Below are 23,841 nucleotides of genomic sequence, written 5' to 3' on the forward strand. Positions count from 1 at the left end.
CCTCAATCCCATCCATAGAATAAGAGTTCACCAGAGTTCAAGACAAGTTGGCAGATTGTTTTTGTAAATAGATTCTAATCATTTTAATGAAGAACATTAATATTTCTTAGAAAAACTTCTGACTGCTGCATGTTTATTGCAATCTCATCAAGCAATGGACACCTGGATACAACAACCATTGAAGCACAAACTCGCTTTTGTCCCCGCGTACAGTGGGCGGGCAGTTATTTTTTATGTCAAAAGGAATATTAGCACGATTATGAATTGGGATGCTGTGCACAGACCTAACTATGTAAGGGTTAATGCCCGACGAGGTGTCCATTGTCAGGTTTTAATGGACGATGGCGAGGTGTGAACCGGCCGACGCGCAGCGGAGGACGGTTGCCTACGCCGAAGGCCATTAAAACCTGACAATGGACACCTCGGAGGGCATTAACCCGCTTATACCATGGTCACTTGCCAAATAAAACATTTTTAAAACATTAGTTTATATTTTAATTAGGCTAAATCTAGTTTTTACAAATAATAACTTGCCTGACGGTTTATTTAGCAACCGGAGATATTTATAGTCCGCTCAGCTTGTAGAACCCTTCAGGTTCAAAAATGCATTTTTTTTTTCATGAAACACAAAGGTAGGCATAGTTATTTTTTTATTACACATAAAACAATTAATCAAACAACAATCAAACAAAAAAAACAATTAGTTCTGCGCTCCCGCGATTTGCGCTTATAGAGGGCAATACATTAATCAGATCAAAGAGAGGGTCATTTGCCAACATGCTAGCTTTTTTATTTACAATTAATTTCAACGTTTCCATTTATAGTGCAATTTGAAAAAGTCGGCCAGTCAGACATAGGGGCCTTTGAAGGAGGATCCACAAAAGCTGGGTACTGCCCATGATGGGCACTTGATGCAGACAGTACGTCGCTCCAGCTTCGTCTCTCACGGACTGACGGAGCCCAGTAAGCCCGCAGACTGCTCTCGCATCGATGGCCTGTCACCGACATTATTTGACGGCTCTCCAGTCCAGCATCGGAGAGTCGACCTACAGCGGTGCTTCGGAGGCTGTGGTTAGTGTAGACCTTCGAAAGACCCACCACCTATGATAATACGATGATGATAATAATAGTTATAATTATAATAAAAGCAGGTCTACTAGGCCTAATAATACATTTATATTGACATAAATTATAAATACATCTTCGCTGATCTTTTTCATCATGTTCCAGAGGTAGTGGATACCCATCGGCTCCCGGCTGTACCACACTTCGGAAGCGGATGTCACGTTGCGCTTCGGATGGTGGTAGAAAGCTTTTGCGTCAGATGGACATTTGGACACATAGGACGTGAAACTTTTTACCGGACACAGCGGATCCCCGGGTCTGGCAAACATAAAACATCGGAAGTTTTCCTTATCTGGGTCATTCGGATCGTTGTGGTTTTTGGTGTGCGGATTGTAAGCCAGGGTGACAAACTCAACCCCATCCTCGTCTCTCTGGACTTTAAAAGACTGCATGGAGAGCTCCCGGTTGCCCTCCCTGCCACGCCGAGCTAAACACAGCTGGATGTCAAACCAGACTTTTCTGACCAGGCCAAGGGGCGTATCGGGAGACAGTACAGGTGAATTCTTTATGATTTCAAGATCAGACTCAGAAATACGTGGATGGTGAACGCTGGTATCTTTACCGCTTTTTCTGTAATGCTTAATTATTGCTTTAAACACAGCATTAGTACAGGTCATGAATCTGGTGTCAGTTATAATATTGAATTCCCTTATATGGCGGTTGATACCGGCTCTCAGGCTCCTTAGGCTTGAAACGCTGTACTCTCCTCCTGCCTTGGTTGTCTGGACAGCTGCGTAAAACTCCCGCAGGGTCTCATTCAGAGCAGCAGCGGTGTAATTTTCAAAGCTGGAGTCCATTTCTTTTTGAACAATAAAGTCTCTGAGTGTATTTACTGCCCATTTCGTATTTTTTTTCGCATTGATCTCATCTTTTTCATCTTCTATTTGATTCAATTCTCCCGGTGTTATCTCTTTGTGTCGTTTCTCCGTTTTATTTAAATTTTTTCTTTCTTCAGCAGCATCCCAGTCGTCAAAGTTGTCATATTCTCCATAAATGTTAAAAGAAATAACGAAGTCGCTCATTGCTGTATTAGTAGGCTATGTAATATCTAACTAACGTTAGATGTTTGTTTTGATAGAGCAAATTGTTAACGGATACTTTGACTGCCTGTTGCTATGGTTACTCACAGCTGTTGTAGGCAGCGCATTTATTTATTAATTTCGAATGGTAAACAGGCAGTTTCACCAGAACTACTTTACTATGTGTCCTCTATCACTTTTTAACGGACACCCTGCAGCCAATCAGAATCGAGTATTCACCCAGACCATGGTATAAAACTAAATATACTTTGTTATCTGGTCATTCTTTTTGTTGTTGTTATTATTAATGATAATTAAAACAAGCCAATAATTGCAGGGGAATCATAAGTGAAACATATATGTTTATTGGATGTGAATAAGCCTAGCAGGACATCATCATGATTTTGAGCAGTGAAGATACAAAATCTTAGGAGCTTTAGGATTTTTTCAGGATTTTTCAGGCTCAGCCCTCAATGTTCATGTATTATTATTTATTTTATTCTCTTTCATTTTGTATTTTTTTTTTTACAGCTTGCGCTTTCTAGTGTTTATTCGGCAAGTATTACATTTATTGTCGGGGCACAAGCCGCGGCAGTTCTTCTCAGTTCTTCACTTACCGAGGCCAGCTCGCCATTACATTGAATTCAAGAAATAAAATGCAACCAAATACACAGTGTTCCTGACTTGCTTTAGCTGACAGGCAGTTGCATTGTGCTTGGTTTATTTAAAAAAAGGTTTGAACCTGAAGACGGCCCTTCGCACTTGGAGCATGAATCCAAAATAGTACACCAAAATGTATTACAATTGTAGCCTAGTTCATTGACTGAATCATGTTGCTGGTACATCAAGCCAAAAATCTTAGGCACTCACATGGGACTAGGGGTTTAATCTCTTCTATGTAAAACACTTTGAATTACCATTGTGTATGAAATGTGCTATATAAATAAACTTGCCTTGCCTTGCCTTGCCTAATAAGGCCAGCTATTAAAATTAGGCAATAATATTAAAAAACATAATCACATTGTGGCTAGAAGAGCCTTAATTATGTACAACAAATATTTTTCTTAATTCCCTAATTGTTAGGGGCCAATGTTTAAACAAAATATATAATTTTAACTGTAAGATTAATGGCAGTGGGGAAGATTTAGTCAGTTAGTTCATTACACAAAACTATTGTGTGAACTTCAGAAGACATGGAATATAATGTACAAGACATATGGACTGCTTTTATGGAGCTTTCTTCAACTTTTTGAAGCGTGAAAATTCCTGGTCAATATATGATTTCACAGTTTGAAAAAAAAAAACAGCATGAACATTTCTCAGAATGTCCCCTTTTGAGTTCCATGGACAAAGAAAATCATACAGGTTTGGAACGAAATGAGTGAGTAAATTATGACAGCGTTTTCATTTTTGGTGACTTTAATTAAACTTTCTTGGCTAAATACTTCATGTCCAATGTTAGAATCTTTCCACAAGTCCCAAGATATGCCTTCTGTCTCACAGTGTCCAGATGACAGAGGCAAAGATTGAAATAGTGCGAAAGAAAACAAGAGCGAGAAAATAGCCTGAAAAAGAGACACATAAAGCTGTCTGCAGGACTATGTCTCAATCAGTGGCTCTTGAGATTTCAAACATCTGTCTAGAAATGTGTTCTGTGTTCATGCATGAAAAACCAGAAGTAACAGCTTGACCTGCCTGCAGGCAGCAATAGTGCAAATGGTTACATTTGGATTTACAGTTTCAAAGTCAAGCTAACCTTTCACGCCATGGAAACATTTTGTTACTGTTTTGAATCTCTGATATAAAACTGATGCTTGCATATGTCATTGTTTTTCATCCACAGTCGAACATGATAAGGAGTTTTTGCCTGTGCGGCGCCACCACAGAGAATTCCGATTTGACCTGTCCAGGATTCCAGAGGGAGAGGCAGTGACGGCTGCAGAGTTCCGGATCTACAAGGACTTTGTTCCGGAACGCTTTGACAACGAGACCTTCCGCGTCAGTATCTACCAGGTGTTGGAAGAACATTCAGACAGGTACACCAGCACTCATTTCAGTTTATTAGTGAATTGTTATAGACGTAACATTCATATTCATTTGTTTTATGTATTTATGATGCACAAGCCAACACAAAACCAGCAACAGCAGAATGATTTGCAGAAGAATATATGTACATGTAGATCTACATAATCCCTTTTCCGTATGTGTTCACTTATTCAATGTTTTGGCTAATTTTACTAACTGTTGTTGATATCTAAAACAGTGGTTCTCAGCTGGTTTTTATTTATGATTCTTCAGATTTTATATTGGACATCAAGTGGCAACTCAACACAGTATCAGAATTGTTTGTAAACACTCTTGAATTTTGATGCCAGCCAAATATATTTTGATTCACTGCTCTCCACGCTCTTTCCATGCATGGCTGCATGGATTGGCGGAGAGTTTGCACAGAACAGAACCATAGCGCCAACACCAACAATTGATTTGTTTGCGTCATTTGAGTCGGTTAATATTAATGAATCGATTGAACTGTTTCACAACAGTCTGAATGATCCATTGGTGTATTTGTCTGAAATGTAATACTTTTTTAAATTCTTGTCCATTAAATCAGAAGGTAAAGTTCATGGACAAAGCTCTGGAAATTAATTTGTCAAAGTGTGGGAACCCTGATTTTACAACATGATCATACGTTAATTACGTGTGCCCATCAACAATTACCGTTTTGGCCACTGGGGACATTGCTTAGAATTTCGGTCAGTACAGACCGATCTTTGATAGAGAAAATTCGACACACACTTTCTGATTTTAATGTGAGATTAGTAACAAAAAACTATGTAACAAAATTCCACAGATTTTGCCTCAAAATCAACACAGAAAATGTGGGAAAAGTCTGCATATTCCCTATTCCATAGATAACCTTGTAATTTGTGGTGGGCCTTGGAGGAAACAGGATTTTCTTGCCTGTTCCTTGCTTTTCAAGGAAAATCCTTTCCTCTTAGGGGTTGTAATACTCTTAACCCCTCTGGTACAGAAACACTGGACACTTTTGATTTGTGTTTCCTTTCCCTCTGTTTCCCTCTGCCGCACACACAGTGCTCACTCTATATAACCATCCCAATGCAAACTTCACTGCTGCACCACCATGTTTCCTATTCCGACTCTGCGGTTCCCCACTCAAAGAATCAGTTGTGCACCCACAGGGCTTCCCTTCACCACATGTTCAGAACCTTCTAGAATATCTGTGTGACCCACGCTGTGAATTGAGTTCAAGCGCGTCTAGCTCCTCCTATGTGCTGTGTGACCCCTCCTGAGGCCTCTGTTGACTCAACAGGTCTATGGGGAACAACACACCCCATTGTGCTCCCATTAGACAGAGAAAAGAGAAATAAAGGAATAAATGAGATTGGATTAGACTTGAGCTGAACAGGTGTTTGGATAAGACACTCAACGCCTGAACTTTTTTTTGTGCAGGAATTAATTGTACTCTAAGATAGTGAAAGACTGTGTTGTTTTAGCACCTGATTCACTAAAGAATTATGCAATTAAGGTAACGGCACAAACACGACATGTGAAAAGGCTCCATGACTTAATTACCAGTGCAAATAGATCCTGGTTAAACTGGATTGCAGGTGGCTAGTGTAAAAGAAGTGCCAAAGTTTAGTAAATGCACCTATGAAAGTTATGCTAATATAGTTCCAGTCACACTGCTCTCTTTTTCTCCATACAGCTTTTCTTTCCAGTCTTTTGTTGTATACTGTCTTTCATTCCCTTTCATTTATTTCTTACACTCTCTCTCTGCATTGCTCTAAATTCCCCTGTTTGATTTAGTGCAGGGCAGAAGCTCTGTGAGATCAACAGCCGTTTATAAAGTCATTATTGTCAATTAAGGAAATAAACTGCTCCACAGGGCCTTACCATCTGGAGAAAGCGCTTTTTTCTCTCTCCCATTTCTCAGTTTATTTCACTCTCTCTTTCCTTAACTTTATCTGTCACCTTCTCCATCTTTCTGTCTAGGTGTGTTTTCTCTCCAATTTCTTTGCAGTGTATATAGCTGGGAACCACGATTTGCTACTTGCTATTGCTAGTAAGAGGTAGTTGGTATTATGGTGAGGGATTTTTAATTCTACAGAGCATTTATGGACATAAATTTGCACCTAAGTGCAAGATGAGTCACCAACATTTTTGGTCAATTTTACTGGAAGAGAATGACTGTAAATTTTGTATCTGCTAAAACTTAATTTTCCCATCTTTTAGGATTAGGCTACACTAGCATATATTGTAAAAAAAATAAGTAATTTTTAAAGATATCTTATAAACCATTAAGACTGACCTACAATGAGTTCTGGGGTTGTTAATCAATGCTACTGTATATGCTTCTGTTGAAGAGTTATTTTTTAGAAATCGTGTTTAATATTGGAATTTCTCGTGAAGAAAAACTCAACCCGTGGTTCTGAAGAGAAAGATCCAGCAATTACAGAATTTGGGGTCAACAAAGCGCACCAAAAAGCTCTTCAGCGTCCTCCCACTTCCATATTGCAAACAACACGATTTAATTAAACTCTCAAACTACTTATATATTTGTAAATGTCTGATTTTTTGCATTAAAATGAAAATACATTGTTTGTAAACTTATGATCAACAACTTTAACTTTTTTGCACGTGAGTTTCTCCTGTACTGACGGACCCCCAGCATAAGCTCTTTAATGCGTGCTGTAATAATAATAAAAAAATCTTAACCTTACACTTCACAGCAGATGTACTGTAGGACAGATTATATCACAGCTGGTGCACTGAAGGTCAGATTATATATTATCAAACATTTAAATGTGGTTTTTAGATGTTTATATTGACTGATTGTGATAGATAAGATGTGATTGCAAATGCGCTTGCCGCCTATGTGCGCCACTAAATTGTTTATATGCAATGCAGCATGGGATTCTGAGTTCTCCATGGAAGAATTGAAGGTTCTAAAATCCTAGACCTTCCACTTTACCAACAGAGTGAATGATTGATGGGTGGAATGGGAGAAGCCTAAAGAGGATTAACTAGTTTGTATATTGTTTGTTTGACATCAGAAAATGTCTCGGTTACTGACGTAACCTCCGTTCCCTGATGGAGGGAACGAGACGTTGTGTCGAATAGTGACACTAGGGGTCACTCTTGGAGCCCGATCCACCATTAGATCTTTGAGAAAAGGCCAATGAGAAGTTGGAGAATTGGCGAGTTGAATTTGTATGCCACTCCCCCAGACATACGGGTATAAAAGGGAGATCGGGATGCAGATTCAGTGAGGTTTTGCACTGAGGAGCCTAGACAAGGTCACGGACATTACAGCGGTACAGTTCAGCCTGTTGCAAGAGGGATACAACGTCTCGTTTCCTCCATCAGGGAACAGAGGTTATGTCGGTAACTGAGACGTTCCCCTTCTGTCACTCACTTCAATGTTGTGTCGAATAGTGACACTAGGGGTCCCTATAGGAAACGCCACAAAGGCTGAATGGTCACGCGAACTGCCTATGCAGGTTTGGGCAACATACTACGAGCATAAGAACAGATGCATTTGTGCTGCACGGAGCCTCCCTAGACGCCCCAAAACATCGGGTGCTTCCCCATAACCCTATTCTCTAAGTTTTTCTCTCCACTTAAAAATTAAATTCGGCTGGGTCCCTTAATGCTCATAAAATGCACCAGAGAAGGCTTTCTTTTAATTTCCTGTTCTTTGAGGGGGAAAAGACCCCGCGGAGGCCACGCCCTGCCCTTCTTGGGGGGAGGGTATGAAAGTGGCAGATACATCATATGGGAAAGGTTCTGTGGTAGGTCCGACCCATGGGAGAAAGAGCGCTCGGCTTCACCTACCTTGAAGGGGAAAGGCACTATGCTCAAGCAATACACCCAGCCGGCTGTCAGTAACCTTGGGCACATTGGGGGTCAGGGTCTCAGGATCATGTGAGAGTTATCCGGACCGAAATCTAGGCACTCTTCGCTGACACAGAGCGCTTGCAGGTCCCCGACTCTCTTGATGGAAGTGAGCATGGTCAAGAGGGCGGTCTTCAGAGAGACGGCCTTTAACTACAGGTGAAACTCGAAAAATTAGAATATCGTGCAAAAGTTCATTAATTTCAGTAATTCAACTTAAAAGGTGAAACTAATATATTATATAGACTCATTACAAGCAACGTAAGATATTTCAAGCCTTTATTTGATATAATTTTGATGATTATGGCTTACAGCTTATGAAAACCCCAAATTCAGAATCTCAGAAAATTAGAATATTGTGACAAGGTTCAGTATTGTAGGCTCAAAGTGTCACACTCTAATCAGCTAAACACCTGCAAAGGGTTTCTGAGCCTTTAAATGGTCTCTCAGTCTGGTTCAGTTGAATTCACAATCATGGGGAAGACTGCTGACCTGACAGTTGTGCAGAAAACCATCATTGACACCCTCCACAAGGAGGGAAAGCCTCAAAAGGTAATTGCAAAAGAAGTTGGATGTTCTCAAAGTGCTGTATCAAAGCACATTAATAGAAAGTTAAGTGGATAAAGGATTTTATAAAATCTTTATAATAGAAATAAAAGGAAAAAAAATACTTCCGGAACCAAGACAGCCGAGAAAGTGGGTGGCCAGTGTTGTGTTCTATTACTGGGCACATGACGTACAAGCATACTTTCAGTTGGACCTTGCAAGTTGACTCAGGTGTCTGAATCGGAGTGGTGGAGCAATACAGTACAGTCCTTGCAAAATATCCCAAAACATAATAATCTGCTGCATCCTCCATAATTAAGCACTCAGAAAAACCTGCAAACTGGGGTATTGCTCTGTGTAAATTGTGATCTGTGAAAAGTTTGTAACCGTGTTTTGCACTATTGTCTGATTTGCTGGCAATACTTCCTTTAGTGAATAGGGTGCTAAAACAACAGAGACACACTGTGCAAATAAACAATTCTGTCAGTGTGAATGATTCATTCTAAATTAACTCCTCTTTCAGTATCTCTTGGCATGCCATTCTTCAAAAGACAGAGTTGCCTCCATTGATTGCACTTTTGTTTTGGTAGACTCCATTTGGTCTTGCTTTTGCTCTATGGTCTTTGTAACTCTTGGGTTGTATGAACTTCAACTCCCTGATTGGATATGCACGTCAATGAGATCTGTCAGAGTCTCTTGAAGGTCTTCTTCGTTCTTTGTTCAGGGGTAAAATTAAGTTCTAAACAGCCGAGCACCGGTATACTGTTGGCTAACATTCAGACACCCACCATACATTTGTGGGAGGTGTTTAGAGAAGCATTGAAATATTAGGACACACAAGACTACATATAAAACCATAACTAATGATATAAAAATGTGTTATCAATTACGTCATGCCTTATTCTATTAGTAAAGTTCACATGAGGTGTTTTAACCACTTGATGATGATTTAAAGTCATATATATATATGAAGTAAAAAATATTTAATTTGTCTTGTTTACATTCTAAATTCATGACGCTAATGCACTAACATGCTATACGGTATATCAGTCACAATATGAACTGATTACACTTTGTTATTGACATTTATAATGACACTGACACAATTGCAAAGATGAGTGATTATAATGAGTTTGTTTTTGGTAATATCTACACCATTATTTGCTTTCAGGTAATTAAATCCTTACATAGCTGGCCTCTATAGATTGCACTTTTGTTTTTCTCTCAGGTATATGTAACTCTTGGGTTGTATGAACTTCATCTCCTTGGTTGGATATTCATGTCGATTTAGGTATCTGTCAGAGTCTATTGATGTAGTCACAAGACATATGCAGCATGTAGTTGTGTTGGCTAGCATACATACAGTAGTGGACCAGTTAGCTACCTTTCAAAGGCTTAACCTCAGATACTCCAAAAGTGTACCAGAGATATTTATTAAAGTGTTTGGTTGGAAAATACAAAGTTTATCAATCAGATCCTAGAGATATAAATGACATGAGCAAGATAACATCCTATGATTATCATCAGCCCTTGAACTTTCTGTGGAGGAAGAGGTGAATATGCCCTGAGGGACTTGATGTCAGGGGTAGCAGTGGTTTGGCAAATTGTTCAGGACAGGTCTACACATGGAATGATACACTCACACATTTGAAGTCTTGGCTCATTTACAGATTCCAATCAATGTTATTCCATGCTGAAATGATTAGATGAGACCAGAATTACAATTCTGATGGGTCCAAGATGGTTTATGGATGGATTTTGCAGTTTAGAGCTGGGTTTGTGTCATGACCATGCCTTTCAACAACTAAACTGAAGAAGCCTGTTAAGCAATATGGTCTTTTTGGAAAGGGTAGTTGACCAAGGTAGTCTTGTTGGTTATGCTAGTGAAGAAGCCTGGTGGGAACACCAGCACAAGAGCATTCCAATCACCACAACATATACTGGTGTTCTACCATTCTGATCTATGCAGCAGGGTAATATCCTCTCTCTCCATTCTTCACTCTCCATCAGGGATTCAGACCTGTTCCTGTTGGACTCGCGTGTGATCTGGGCAGCAGAAGAGGGTTGGCTGGTGTTTGACATCACAGCCACAAGTAACCACTGGGTTTTGAACCCAGGAAGGAATCTGGGCCTCCAGCTAGCTCTGGAAAGTTTGGACGGTAAGTGGACACAAACACACACACACACACACACACACACAGCAGATGACACATCTCAGAAAATACAGAAACACATGCTGATTGAATTCCAAATACCATTTTGTGCCGTTGAATGGCACTGCGGCAAAGGAACTTATAGGGTCGTTCCATACGAAAGTGAGCAACTGAATCCCTTCACTTAGCACCCTTCCCCAAGGTCACTAACAAAGGGTACATATACATAATGTCACTTAAGCAATGTCATTTTTCTGCTTATAATCTTGTGATCCTGGGTAGTGCATCCTGATCTTACTTGGAATTTTAAAATGGTAATTTGCTCTTATGCACTCTAAGACTGACAGCAAACATATTAACTACATATTTCCATATTTTCATGTATGTTTGATTGTTTTTACCAAATGTCACAATCCAGGTTACATTCTGATTAAAATAAGGTTGTAGTGATGTACAGTATTTTTAGGAAGTTCTAAACAAGCACAAATGAGACCCTGCTTCCTTCAGAGTATTCATTTAAAAATCTCTGCCCTTCAGAGTGAATAGGGCATAGTGAGGCGCACTTTCAAATGGAATTTGCCCACATAGTATTGCATCACAGAAGGACTACACAAATGTTTCCATTTCCTTTGTTTTGGGTCCTTCATTTCAGTGCAGTTCAAATTCAGTAAATGTTTACTGTCTCTTTGAAGGGCAATTTATTTCCTAGCATTTAAAGGCCATTAAAAGAAAAACATGTATATATTTGGGAAGGGGAAGAACCAGTCATATGTATACACATGAACCTAGCCAACCACTAATGGAGGTAATGACTTATGTAATGAGAATCAAAGACTATAATACAAGATAATGCAGGAACCGATTTTTCTTAAACTGGGTATGTGGAATTAATGTCTACGTCACACGAATTTATGCTTAGTCTAGAGATTCAACATAATTCACCATTAACTATGTAGTTTAGTCTAAGATTACTCTTGGTCTGGATATTCATAGCCTAAAGAATATCTGTAGAACTTAAATCGACAAGTCGGTGAACTGGCATTCCTGAACGAATACTTAAATTGTTGGGGAAATCTTGTGTAATTGACCAATCCCATTGTTTTCAAACAATGCAGTGCATGCACAGTAAATGGTGGCAGAAAGCTAGCAAACTGTTGTGTTCGATTTGACAGATTAGCCAGCTAGCACTATCTAGCATCTCCAAATATCACTAAAAGATAATACAGAATAAAATTTGCCTTCAGGTTCAAATCTAGCTTCTGAAGGTTTTTGTACATTATTGCTAGTAGCACAGCTACCCTTACAAAAATTGAGAGTTCTGGCAAATTTTCCGGCAAACTCTTCATTGTTGCCACAGGTCTGCCATAAACAGTTTTCCAGTAGTGGCTTCAGTTTTTGCCATTGCAAATTTGACAGCAAACAGTGCAACACAACATTGAATTTAGCATAACCAGACAATTTAAAGGTAACAGTTCACTTTTTGAGAACTGTTAGGTCAGATAACAACAGGTTTGGTTTACTGTTCACACCAGCCTTTTTGCCACCACTTCCGTGTGTGACGTAGGCAGTGACATTGCCAAATTATTGGTCTACAAGGCTGGTTTTGGGTTCACCTTACCCCAATCAGTAGGGTTTCGTAAGGGGGTGTATACATAATGGCTTGAAGTTCTTATTTGTTCAGGGGTAAAGCGAAGCTCTAAACAGACAAGCAATGGTAAATCTTTTGAGAACATTCAGACACTAGCCACACTGCTTTGGGAGGTGTTTAGAAGTTTAGAAGTATCCCTCTATGGAACATAGTCATTCATTTATAAATTATGCTAAGAATTTTTTTTTTTGTTTAGTTCATTCACATGACATGCTCTTTAGACAATACAATTAAAAGTTATTTGCCAAATACTCAACATTTGGCAACAAGAAAGTGAATGAGACAGTAGCATAGGGCACATGCTGTCAAGGTGCCATGGTAATCTCAAATTAAATGAAAAAATTATATATATATATATATATACAGTATATACTATTTAAAATATATACAAACAACATAAAATATCTGTGTGTGTTGTCATGGGACTGTATACAAACTTGTTTTGAACACCTTAGGTGACCACCTAGTTCACCTTTACCTAGAAACAGCCCTGAACTAAACTCCAAACTGTACAGAGAAAGAAATGGAACAGTTAATTGGGACTGTTTTCCAAATGTTTATCTATGGGGTTTCTACAACACGGTTGTGCTGGCAGACCAACACACATATTGACAAGATAGCTGACACATTGCCAATAAAAAGATGGGAACAAATCAAGAGCAACAGTGAAGTTCTTCAAGATTTAAATAGAATGGCAATAAAGTTCTTAGAAGGAATGTCCATAAAGGTTTTGAAATGCCATGACATATTTTCCATTTAAATTCAGACACAGAAAATGCATTTGAATGTGTCACGTTTCAGTCAATTTGTCAAAAAACATTTACTCTAATGGGAAAAAGTCAATAAATGACCGCTCCCCAAAAAAATGGATCAAAAGTCATATGCAGAAAACACATTTTGGAAAATGATTTTAGACTTAAAACATAATTATTTATTTTTTTCTCCAGCTGTGATTTCATAATTAGTCCCATAGTGGGTTAAATATGAGGATGCTCCATGTAAAACCTAAACTAATGTGACATTGAAATGTGTTATCAATGATTTTATGCCACAATCTAGTAGTAGAATTCACATGAGGTCAGTTAAAGAATCTGTTTTAACTACTCAATGATGATTTATAGTAATATATTTGTAGTAGAATTTTTTTAATTTGTGTTGTTAGAATTCAGAATTCATGATGTTAATGTACTTACATGCTATACGTGGCCATAATATGCGCTATGTTATTGTAATTTATAATGATACTGATACTATTACAAAGAAGAGCATATTAAAAATTTGCTGATTAAAGACAAAAGCATGATGATATAGGCATATCTTACTTTGGGCAGATGTGTGAATGTCTTTCACTCCATGAGTAAATGGGCACTGGAGAGAGAATTTGCTAACTCTGCATGCCGTTGTGATAATGTTGACTGGTCTTAACTGACTAACCAACGTAAATAGAATTAGTTGTCAGCATCAAGGTAGGTGGAGCTTCAGATCACACCTACCAATGACATGGACCAATGGCAGTAAGAATGTGTTTAGCCGGTAAGAAGTTTTCCTAAAAGTTCACCCAGTTGAGCTGTTACAAACCACCAAAATGAATGAAAAAATGACAGATTTGGTTCTAAATTGTCACATGCGTTTTTTCTTCGATTTCGTATGAAGTACGACGTGTTCTAACATTCAAAATCAGACAGAATGCAACGAAATGGAACAGAACACGGGACTTTCGAGAGACAATCTTAAAAGTACGGCTATTTTAAAAACGCAACGCTCATGGTACGAGACACGCATAAAAGAAGCAACGTCTCCAAGATGGTTTGTTGTGCAAACAGTTTTAACAGCTTAAGTTATACAACATTCTATCAGCACACTTATTAATACACTATCAAAACAATTGTTTGTTTTTAAAAAAGAGAAAATATAAAAACATTTTACCTAGTTGGTTGTTGTACAACAACTAGTCGACCATCATGACCCATACTAAAACATGCAGAATTTAATGTGCAATGTCTTTCACTCACATACTTGTTTATTGCCAGCAGCTGCAGCAGTGTGTTTTGCATTGGAGCAGTGTAAGTAGGTGTGTGTGTACAGGATGTTACAGTCTTTAAATGTTAGGATGAAAACAGATGCAGTGTATTATGGGGCTCGTGGAGATCTGCAAGCTTGTCGAGACACACTTGCGGGACGCTTGCCCTGTCGCCGTAGGCAACCAGCAACCCAGCTTCACCTCACTGTGGAGACAGAGATAGCATTCCTACCTCTTTTAAGAACACACACATTAAAGTTGTTCAAGTGAGTAGGTGAAAGGAACAAGGATTGTGCAGAGAAAGAAAAATAGGCAAGAGAAGGAATGTTCTGAGTAAGCAGGGAACTAAAAAGTGCTCTTGAAAGTGAGAGAGATTTGAAAATATTAACATCAGATATTGTATATTCTGGGAGGACACACACATTCTCTTAATTTTTAAGAGATTTAATTTTACCCTTATAGACACATAGAGTTAGGAATGCACTGATAATTAATTAGCACCGCTGATTTGCAAGATCTCTGCAACGCAATATGCTAGCTACAATGGTTTTTGCACTGAAATGTCATGAACAAAAGTGTATCAAATGTTTTGTGCATTTACCTCTGGATAATCTACACTGTATATTACAAAATGTATTAGGCCATAAGTCTCTGAGAAAATAAAATTTGAATTTTTAAACTGTCTTGTTAAATTAGTTTTTTTTTGTGTGTGTGTGTACATGTTTATACTACATTGTGGGGACCAAACGTCCCCACAAGGATAGCAAAACCTGAGATCACCTACCTTGTGGGGCCCAGCCAGCGGTCTCCACGAGGGAAATGGCTTATTAAACACACTAAATTATGATTTTTTTGAAAATGTAAAAATGCTAAATGTTTTCTGTGAGGGTTAGGTTTAGGGGATATAAATTATCGTTAGATCTGTATCCATGAAATTCATGGAAGTATATAGAGAGTCCCCAGAATTATATAAAAACAAGTGTGTGTGTGTGTGTGTGTGTGTGTGTGTGTGTGTGTGTGTGTGTGTGTGTGTGTGTGTGTGTGTGTGTGTGTGTGTGTGTGTGAAAGTCAAAATAACTGATTCTGTGAAACACACAAAAAAGAATGTCTGATCCACAGAATAAAAAAGTTTTGATCAAGGTACCCATATAGCTTTCAAGCATTGTGCATTAACAAAATGCATTAACTTTCTCTCAGTTTTAAGAGAGAATAGAAATCAATTAATCTTACGATATCAATTCTGGACACTTCTTGTAAATGTATTTCACATAAATACATTTATGTAATATAAATGCACAATGTCTGTTGTGTTTGTCACATGCAGTTTATGCTCAGTGTCTCAGTTAACTTACTGAAATCTTCGTCTCTCTGTCTCCTCCTGCAGGCCAGAATGCAAATCCATGGGTGGCTGGGCTGGTGGGTCAAAGCGGCCCCCAGAGCAAACAACCCTTCATGGTGGCCTTCTTCAAAGCTACGGAGGTTCACATTCGCAGCATCCGCTCTGCACAGGGTGGCAGCAAGCAGCGCAATCCAAACCGCTCGAAAACCGCCAAGGGCCAGGAGGCCCTGCACGTAGACAACATTGCAGGTGTGTGTGCACGTGTTTTAAATGTATTGAATACAGAAAAATTAAAGGCCGAAGTAGAAAGATAAATTCAAGGGAAGGAATAACAAAAAGGAAATGGATAAAAAAGAAAAAAAATTGTGCATTTAAATAGAGTGGTGGCACTATGATACAGTGATGGCAACAAATGGTAATAGACACTTTAATTTAAACCATGGTGTTGATTAATTACTAGCTTTACATTTTTGATTAGTGATGCTTTCAATATGTCTTAAAGGGTTACTCTGACGTTAAGGCAAAGGAGCATTTATGAGATTAAATGTTCTTGTGTTTTACTATTTCTGTCTAATTTTCTACAGGTTTATTTGCACAGTAAAGTCATTACAGTATTAAATGGATATTTTATAAAGCTGATTCAATTAATTGCATTGGTATGAAGCTTTAGTGACCTGTTTCTTATATTCGTCCATGTCTCTCTCAGAACATATCTCAGATTGAACTACAACATTTTGATTAGTCTAAAATAAGTACCAATTATTGTTGGGTCTGTTACTTATTTAAAACATTTTGGCTTACCCGGTAAAAGTTTACATGAAGCCCATATTTATAATGCATTTTAAAGGCATTATAATGCATTAGTAATATCTCATAAAACACCTTATACATATGTTATATACTTCTCATAAATAATTGTTAACCACAATTATAATACATTATAATACTTGCCTATTCATAGTTATACCTTAGAGTATAATGCATTACAACACAAGCAACATTCAATATCATCTGCAGAAGATATAATGTATTATACATATTTGTAATATACAGTATATAATAGGTATGCTTTAAGTAAAGTGACAAAAGCAATGTATTCTTGTAAACATCCATAAGATTATAATACATTTCACACCATGCTGGATGTTACATACATTACACATGCACAAAATACTAAATAACACACATTAAATGTACATTTTGAGATATTGCAAAAAATACACGTAGGACGTTATTTACAAAAATAACTTGTAAAGTTACAAGGTTAAAATAATATATAAAAAATATATTTTGATCACACATATAGCCAAGCTTTTCAAACTGATTCTATAATGGACACAATTCAATAAAATGTATTGTGTGTGCATCTTGTTTTAATAAATAACTTATTTTATAAATAACTTCCATTATATAAGTTTGACTTCGGATGAATTGCATGTGACAAGTTTATGTTATGGCTGTTTATAAGAAGGTATTGCTTTTGTAACTTTAAAGCAGGCAAAGAGCACTTATAATATGATCCGACATACAACCTTTGACTGTTTACACTATACAGCACTTATACGGTTGAAGACAGAAGTTCACATACATTTAGGTTGAAGTCATTAAAACACATTTTTTTTAACTATCCACAGATTTCATATTTGCAAACTACAGTTTTGCCAAGTCGTTTTGGACATCTACTTTGTGCATGACCAGAGTAATTTTTCCAACAATTGTTTACAGACAGATTATTTAACTTTTTTATGTTATTAACATTTTTGTATTGATTCCAATCAAAAAACATACAAACAAGAAGATGAAGCTCTGTCCCCAGATTCTGAATTAACAGGGAATAATACACTGATGCCTCATGACCTTTTCCAAAGATTGTTTCACTTTTAATTGACTATATCACAATTCCAGTGGGTCAGAATTTTACATACACTAAGTTAACTGTGCCTTTCAGCAGCTTGGAAAATTCCAGAAAATTATGTCCAGCCTTTAGGCAATTAGCCAATTAGCTGTGTACCTGTGGATGTATTATAAGGCCTAATTTCAAACTAAGTGCCTCTTTGCTTGACATAATGGGAAAATCCAAATAAATCAGCCAAGACCCCAGAAAAAAATGTGTGGACCACCACAAGTCTGGTTCATCCTTGGGAGCAATTTCCAAATGCCTGAAGGTACCACGTTCATCTATACAAAAAATAGCATGCAAGTATAATCACCATGGGACCATGCAGCCATCATACAGCTCAGGAAGGAGATACATTCTGTCTCCTAGAGATGAATGTAGTGCGAAAAGTGCAAATCAATTCCAGAACAACAGCAAAGTACCTTTTGAAGATGCTGGAGGAAACAGGTAGACAAGTATGTATATAGTGAAGATGCTCGAGGAAACAGGTTGGCAAGTATCTATATCCACAGTAAAACAAGCCCTATATCGACATAAACTGAAAGGCTGCTCAGGAAGGAAGAAGCCTCTGCTCCAAAACCACCATAAAAAAGCCAGACTACAATTTGCAAGTGCACATGGGGACAAAGATCTTACTTTTTGGTGAAATGTCCTCTAGTCTGATGAAACAAAAAAATGAACTGTTTGGCCATAATGACCATCGTTATGTTTTTGAGGAAAAAGGGTGAGGCTTGCAAGCCAAAGATCATCATCCCAAACGTGAAGCATGGGGTGCTTTGCTTCAGGAGGGACTGGTGCACTTTACAAAATAGATGGCATCATGAAGTAGGACAATTATGTGGATATGAAGCAACATCTCTAGACTTCAGCCAGGAAGTTAAAGCTCGGTCACAAATGGGTCTTCCAAATGGACAATGACCACAAGCGTACCTCCAAAGTTGTGGCAAAAGGACAACAAAGTCAAGGTATTGGAGAGGCCATCACAAAGCCCTGACCTCAGTCCGATAGAAAATTTGTGGGCAGAACTGAAAAAGGTTGTGCGACCAAGGAGGCCTACATACCTGACTCAGTTACACCAGTTTTGTCTTGAGGAATGGACAAAAGAAACTTGTGGAAGGCTACCCAAAGCATTTAGCCCAAGTTAAACAATTTAAAGACAATTCTACCAAATACTAACAAAGTGTATGTGCACTTCTGACCCATTTGGAATGAGATGAAATAAATATATGGTGAAATAAATATTCTGACATTTCACATTCTTAAAGTAGTGATCCTAACAGACCTAATACAGGGAAAGTTTCTATGATTAAATGTCAGGAATTGTGAAGTTGAAATGTATTTAGCTAAAGTGTATGTGAACTTCTGATTAACTATATTAACTTCTGCTGCATTAAAATTGGATGTTGCTTCTGTTATAATGCATTATTAAAGTATAACTATGAATAGGGGAAATCTTATAAAGTGTTGTAACTGTAGTTATAATTATTTGAGAGGATATAACTTATTATAAGTTCTTTAGCTAATTAACAATTCTCTTTCTTTCTCTCCTTACAGAGAACAACAGTGCTGATCAGAAGCAGGCCTGTAAGAAACACGAGTTGTATGTTAGTTTTCGGGACCTTGGATGGCAGGTGTGACATTTTTCTCTTGACCTTTATCTCCATCTTTAGACCTATTCTTTCTCATCCTTACTTGTCTGCTTCTTCTGTCGTTTCCCCATTTTCCTTCATGTACTATCCCCTTCAGGCCTACTCTGCATACTCTACACAAGACGTGACTGCATGGCTAAGGCATTGTAAGTGTGCAATCTCATTGTACATTCTAACGATCTTGCATCTGCAGAAATAAAGTGGCCTGAAGTCTTTATTTTTCTATGATTTGGTAATTTTCGTTTGCACGAGCGACAGTGACCGTTGGCGATATGATACATTTGAGCAGACCACTTTATAGCATTACGATGGCACCACTACCATTGGGAGTGCAGACAGTAATCCACCACATGAGGCAGTTGGATAATGTGCTTAAATTGGTACGCCTATTAGAAACCAACAGCGCAGTCACTTTGAACACTCTTTTACTATGTAACAAACCTCAGTATTCAAGGGGGAGATAGAGTTACCATCAAACGTCTGTTCCATTAGACCGTGCTATTATTCAGGCAGCTTACTATACACATGTAAACAGTTTAACAATCTGTAACTTGCTCAGCAAGATTCTCTTCAAACTGTTGCCCCACCATGGCAGTAGTTGAATTGAAAGAGAAAATTGACTGTAGAAGAAGATCCACCATAGAGCTCCTTGTGGCCATTAGCTGCTCTTGATGGTTGATCAGATGGACTACCAGCTGCCCTGCTTACAGAAGCAACTAAAACCATATAATTTGATTGGCTGGTTTATGCTGGTCACCCAGCATGATTAGTTGACTGGTTTTAGAGGGGTTTGACCTTTAAGCTGGTCAGAAAGGAGGACTAGTTAGCCTTCCCACCAAAACCAGTTGAGCACCAGCTTGGCCAGGCTCGTGAACAATCTTAAACCAGCTATAACTAGCCAACCATCTTTGTTTTTTTGTTTTTGTTTGTTTTTCCCCCAGAAGGTTGGTGAAAATAGTTTCAAATGCCAGACCATCCTGGTAAAACTGGTTAGAACTTGTAGACCATCTTGGACCCGAAACAAACCTAATACCATGTTTAAAAAACCAGCTTTACCACTCTAAGCTGATATTACATGGTTTGTCTTGCAGGGTTATTTTCTTCTCCTTTTCTTCTTCAAACCTTATTCAACTCTGTTCCCTCTCATTCTTTCCTTCCTCTCTTTATCCTTCTTTCAGAGCATTCCGCTCTATCTCTCACCATGTTTATGGCTAAAACTATCTTATGAATCTTTCTAGCTCAAGCTTCATCCAAATTAGTTGTTCAGTCCATTAGGCTGCATTACCTCAGAGTGCAAGCCACAGCAGTCAGTCAGAGATAGGAGAGCCTAGTTTCTGTTTACACATGGATAGTCTTGCCACCTGCAGCATATCTGTCTCTCCTACTGGATCACAGCACATAAACACTCACTCAGAACAGCTGGCGAGGACTCAGAGACCCTGGTTTATATTCTCCCCAAATTCCCTTCTGAACCATAACATTTTACACATACTTTAACACGAGTGCAGAATAGGATTGAGGTTTATTGTGATCTTTTTGTTTACAGTCTGAGTGATATGTGAGATGGGTCAGACATGCAGAATGCATCATGAAAATGAAGACCATCTGGTTGGGAAAGATCTAGCTAAGGGTTTATGACTGAAAATTAATGTTGATTTCCAGCTGGGCTGTTTTGACAAGCTAACAGATTTTTGCTTCGTCCATCTTTCAGGATTGGATTATAGCTCCTGAAGGTTATGCTGCATATTACTGTATGGGAGAATGTGCCTTTCCTCTTAATTCCTATATGAATGCAACAAACCATGCCATTGTACAGACACTGGTAAGCCGGTCAGCACTTTTGGAATGTATACTTGATGTGTGTACTGTATGTCTAAGCAAAAAAATTATAAAATAATTTTTGACACCTGCCAATTGTGGGTGAGTTGAGAACATTTAAAATTGAATAGTCTTAATATTTCTTATATTACAAAATGCATTGTATGTAAATTAATAAATAAATACATTTCCATTATCAAAATACATAAATACATTTTAGATATGGGCTTGCAACTATTAAATTGATTTTGTGCTGTATTTTTTTATTTACTTTTAAAAATTGCATATTTTCATAATATCAGGAAACCCAACTAATATATTCAAAATAAATGTAAATTAGAAAATTATCATTTAAAATGTATATATTCATATATTTTCTTGATATATCTTTCTATATATCATTTTGTATTAAAAAAATATATTTTCTCCCCAATTTGGAATGCCCAATTCCCAATATGATCTAGGTCCTCGTGGTGGCGTAGTGACTCGCCTCAATCCGGGTGGTGGAGGATGAATCTCAGTTGCCTCTGTGTCTGAGACCATCCATCCATGCATCTTATCACGTGGCTTGTTGAGCGCGTTACCGTGGAGACATAGCGCATGTGGAGGCTTCCCGCTATTCTCCACGGCCTCCACTCACAATTCACCACGTGCCCCACCAAGAGCGAACCACATTATAGCGACCACGAGGAGGTTACCCCATGTGACTCTACACTCCCTAGCAACCGGGGCAATTTGGTTGCTTAGGAGACCTGCCTGGAGTCACTCAGCATGCCCTAGATTCAAACTCGTGACTCCAGGGGTAATAGTCAGCGTCAATACTTGCTGAACTACCCAGGCCATTTTATCATTTTTAAATAATAACAATATATATAGGATTATGACACAAAGGAAAGCACTTTTATGATGACTTGTCTTGTATGTGTTGTTTTGCATGTGTATACATGTAAAGAAAAAACTATTACATTTAAATTTTCCTCAGGTTCACTTCATCAACCCAGAGACGGTTCCAAAACCATGCTGTGCTCCTACACAACTCCACGCTATCTCTGTCCTGTATTTTGATGACAGTTCCAATGTTATCCTGAAAAAATATCGCAACATGGTAGTCAGAGCATGCGGCTGCCACTAGAGACCCGTCATACACACACAAACTCTCACACTCACACATACATACATTCATTCTCTGCCTCTCACACAATGTCCTAACCAGACATGATGCATTAAATTGACAACAAATTAAAGGTTTTTCTTCCATGTTAATCAGAGTTTTGGCCCTAACCATCTATGAGCATGAAAAGCGACAAATGACAGGAAATTTGTTGATTGCTTGGTTTCTATTGCTACGGTATTGGGCTGGGTAGCCCCGCCAACTGTGAACTCCCATTTGTCCAAAATCCAGCTTCTCATAACAGTATATTAGACATCAAATATGTTCTGATTGGCTGCAATTGTGCCACGTTGTGCAGCAGTTGAGTTTTGCGCTCAGACAAATTGCTTTTCAATTGCATTGCATCACGTCTGGTTTGGACATCATGTCAAACACACACATGTAAAAAAAAGATTAACACACATAATACACACAGTGATACATTTGACTGCTCCTCATTAACTTACAAAAGGAGCACTCAAAAGTTCCCTCAAACCATCTACATAAGTATATCGCAATCAATGGGCCGATTCCAGGATTCGTTTTACCATGGATACATAGTATTTGCTTTTTGGAATGGGCAAAATGGTATTATATAGACAACAATTAATATTTTGAATTTGAAAAAACATGAGAAATGATATGTCCAAAAAGTTTCTGTCCAACTTGTCTCTTACACACACAAACATATGTATGCACACATATTCATGCTCACATGTACACACTTCTATATGATACTTGTGCTTTCTACTGTGTAAATAGTTTTTCAATGAAAGAAACAAAAAGGTGTATTTATTTTCCTTGTCTTCCAACATGGAGTAAAAAATAATATTAATAAAAATAAATAATACATGTATTTTGGTCTATTTTTTTATGTGTATTTAATGCTTTCTGCAACACACTTATTCAAAAACACATTTCACAAAATAATTTTGAACATTAATGTGTTTTTGAATGTTGAGTATGGTTCCTGTTTCCATGTCATAACATTCTATATTGTTTTATTTGTTTGAAACGTTGGCTCACCTGCTATTGGCTAGTAGTATTCCAAGCTCAATAGACAAACAACATTTTCACTAGATAAATTTCCCCACCTCACACTAATTTATAAAGGTAACTAGAGAGTGTAACTGCATGCTCTGCGCTTATCTCGAGAAGGGTCTGTCTGCGTCCTGCAAGACTACTACAAGACATGCCCACTACAAATCACTTGTGAAAAGCTTGCAACAGTTGGAAGGCACATTCCCACACTTTTTTTGTTGTTTATTTGGAGTCCTGTAGCAACCCTACACCTATATCTTTTCATATCACTACCCCTAAACCTAACCACAAAGATGATTTTTTTTATTATTATTTATATTATTAAATATGCTGCAATGTAAATGTTCTATTGAATACAATCAAATCGCCATATCACCAGGTGGTGAAAGTGAATAGAAACGTGATGAAGAAGACGCTAAGCTAAAAAAGAAGACGCTAAGCTAAAAGGCTAACTGTTAGCTTGTGAGCTAACTGGAGAAAACTGAACAAAGAAATGCTCAATTTCACAATTTATATCTTC

General features: G+C 38.0%; 1 protein-coding gene across 1 annotated transcript in view; it reads left to right on the forward strand.

Moving 5' to 3' along the window:
- The window catches only part of LOC127619193 (bone morphogenetic protein 7-like), an 82,573-nt gene extending 59,453 nt beyond the window's left edge, over positions 1-23,120 (forward strand). Inside the window, exons 2-7 of the mRNA XM_052091997.1 lie at positions 3,988-4,180; positions 10,617-10,765; positions 15,812-16,015; positions 19,218-19,294; positions 21,024-21,134; positions 22,113-23,120. Of these exons, the coding sequence (XP_051947957.1) occupies positions 3,988-4,180; positions 10,617-10,765; positions 15,812-16,015; positions 19,218-19,294; positions 21,024-21,134; positions 22,113-22,262 (884 nt within the window). The 3' untranslated portion in view covers positions 22,263-23,120. The remainder of the gene's footprint in view (positions 1-3,987; positions 4,181-10,616; positions 10,766-15,811; positions 16,016-19,217; positions 19,295-21,023; positions 21,135-22,112) is intronic.
- The last annotated feature ends 721 nt before the right edge of the window (positions 23,121-23,841 follow it).

This window comes from Xyrauchen texanus, chromosome 25 (assembly GCF_025860055.1).
Source record: "Xyrauchen texanus isolate HMW12.3.18 chromosome 25, RBS_HiC_50CHRs, whole genome shotgun sequence".
Taxonomy (NCBI): Eukaryota; Metazoa; Chordata; class Actinopteri; order Cypriniformes; family Catostomidae; genus Xyrauchen; species Xyrauchen texanus.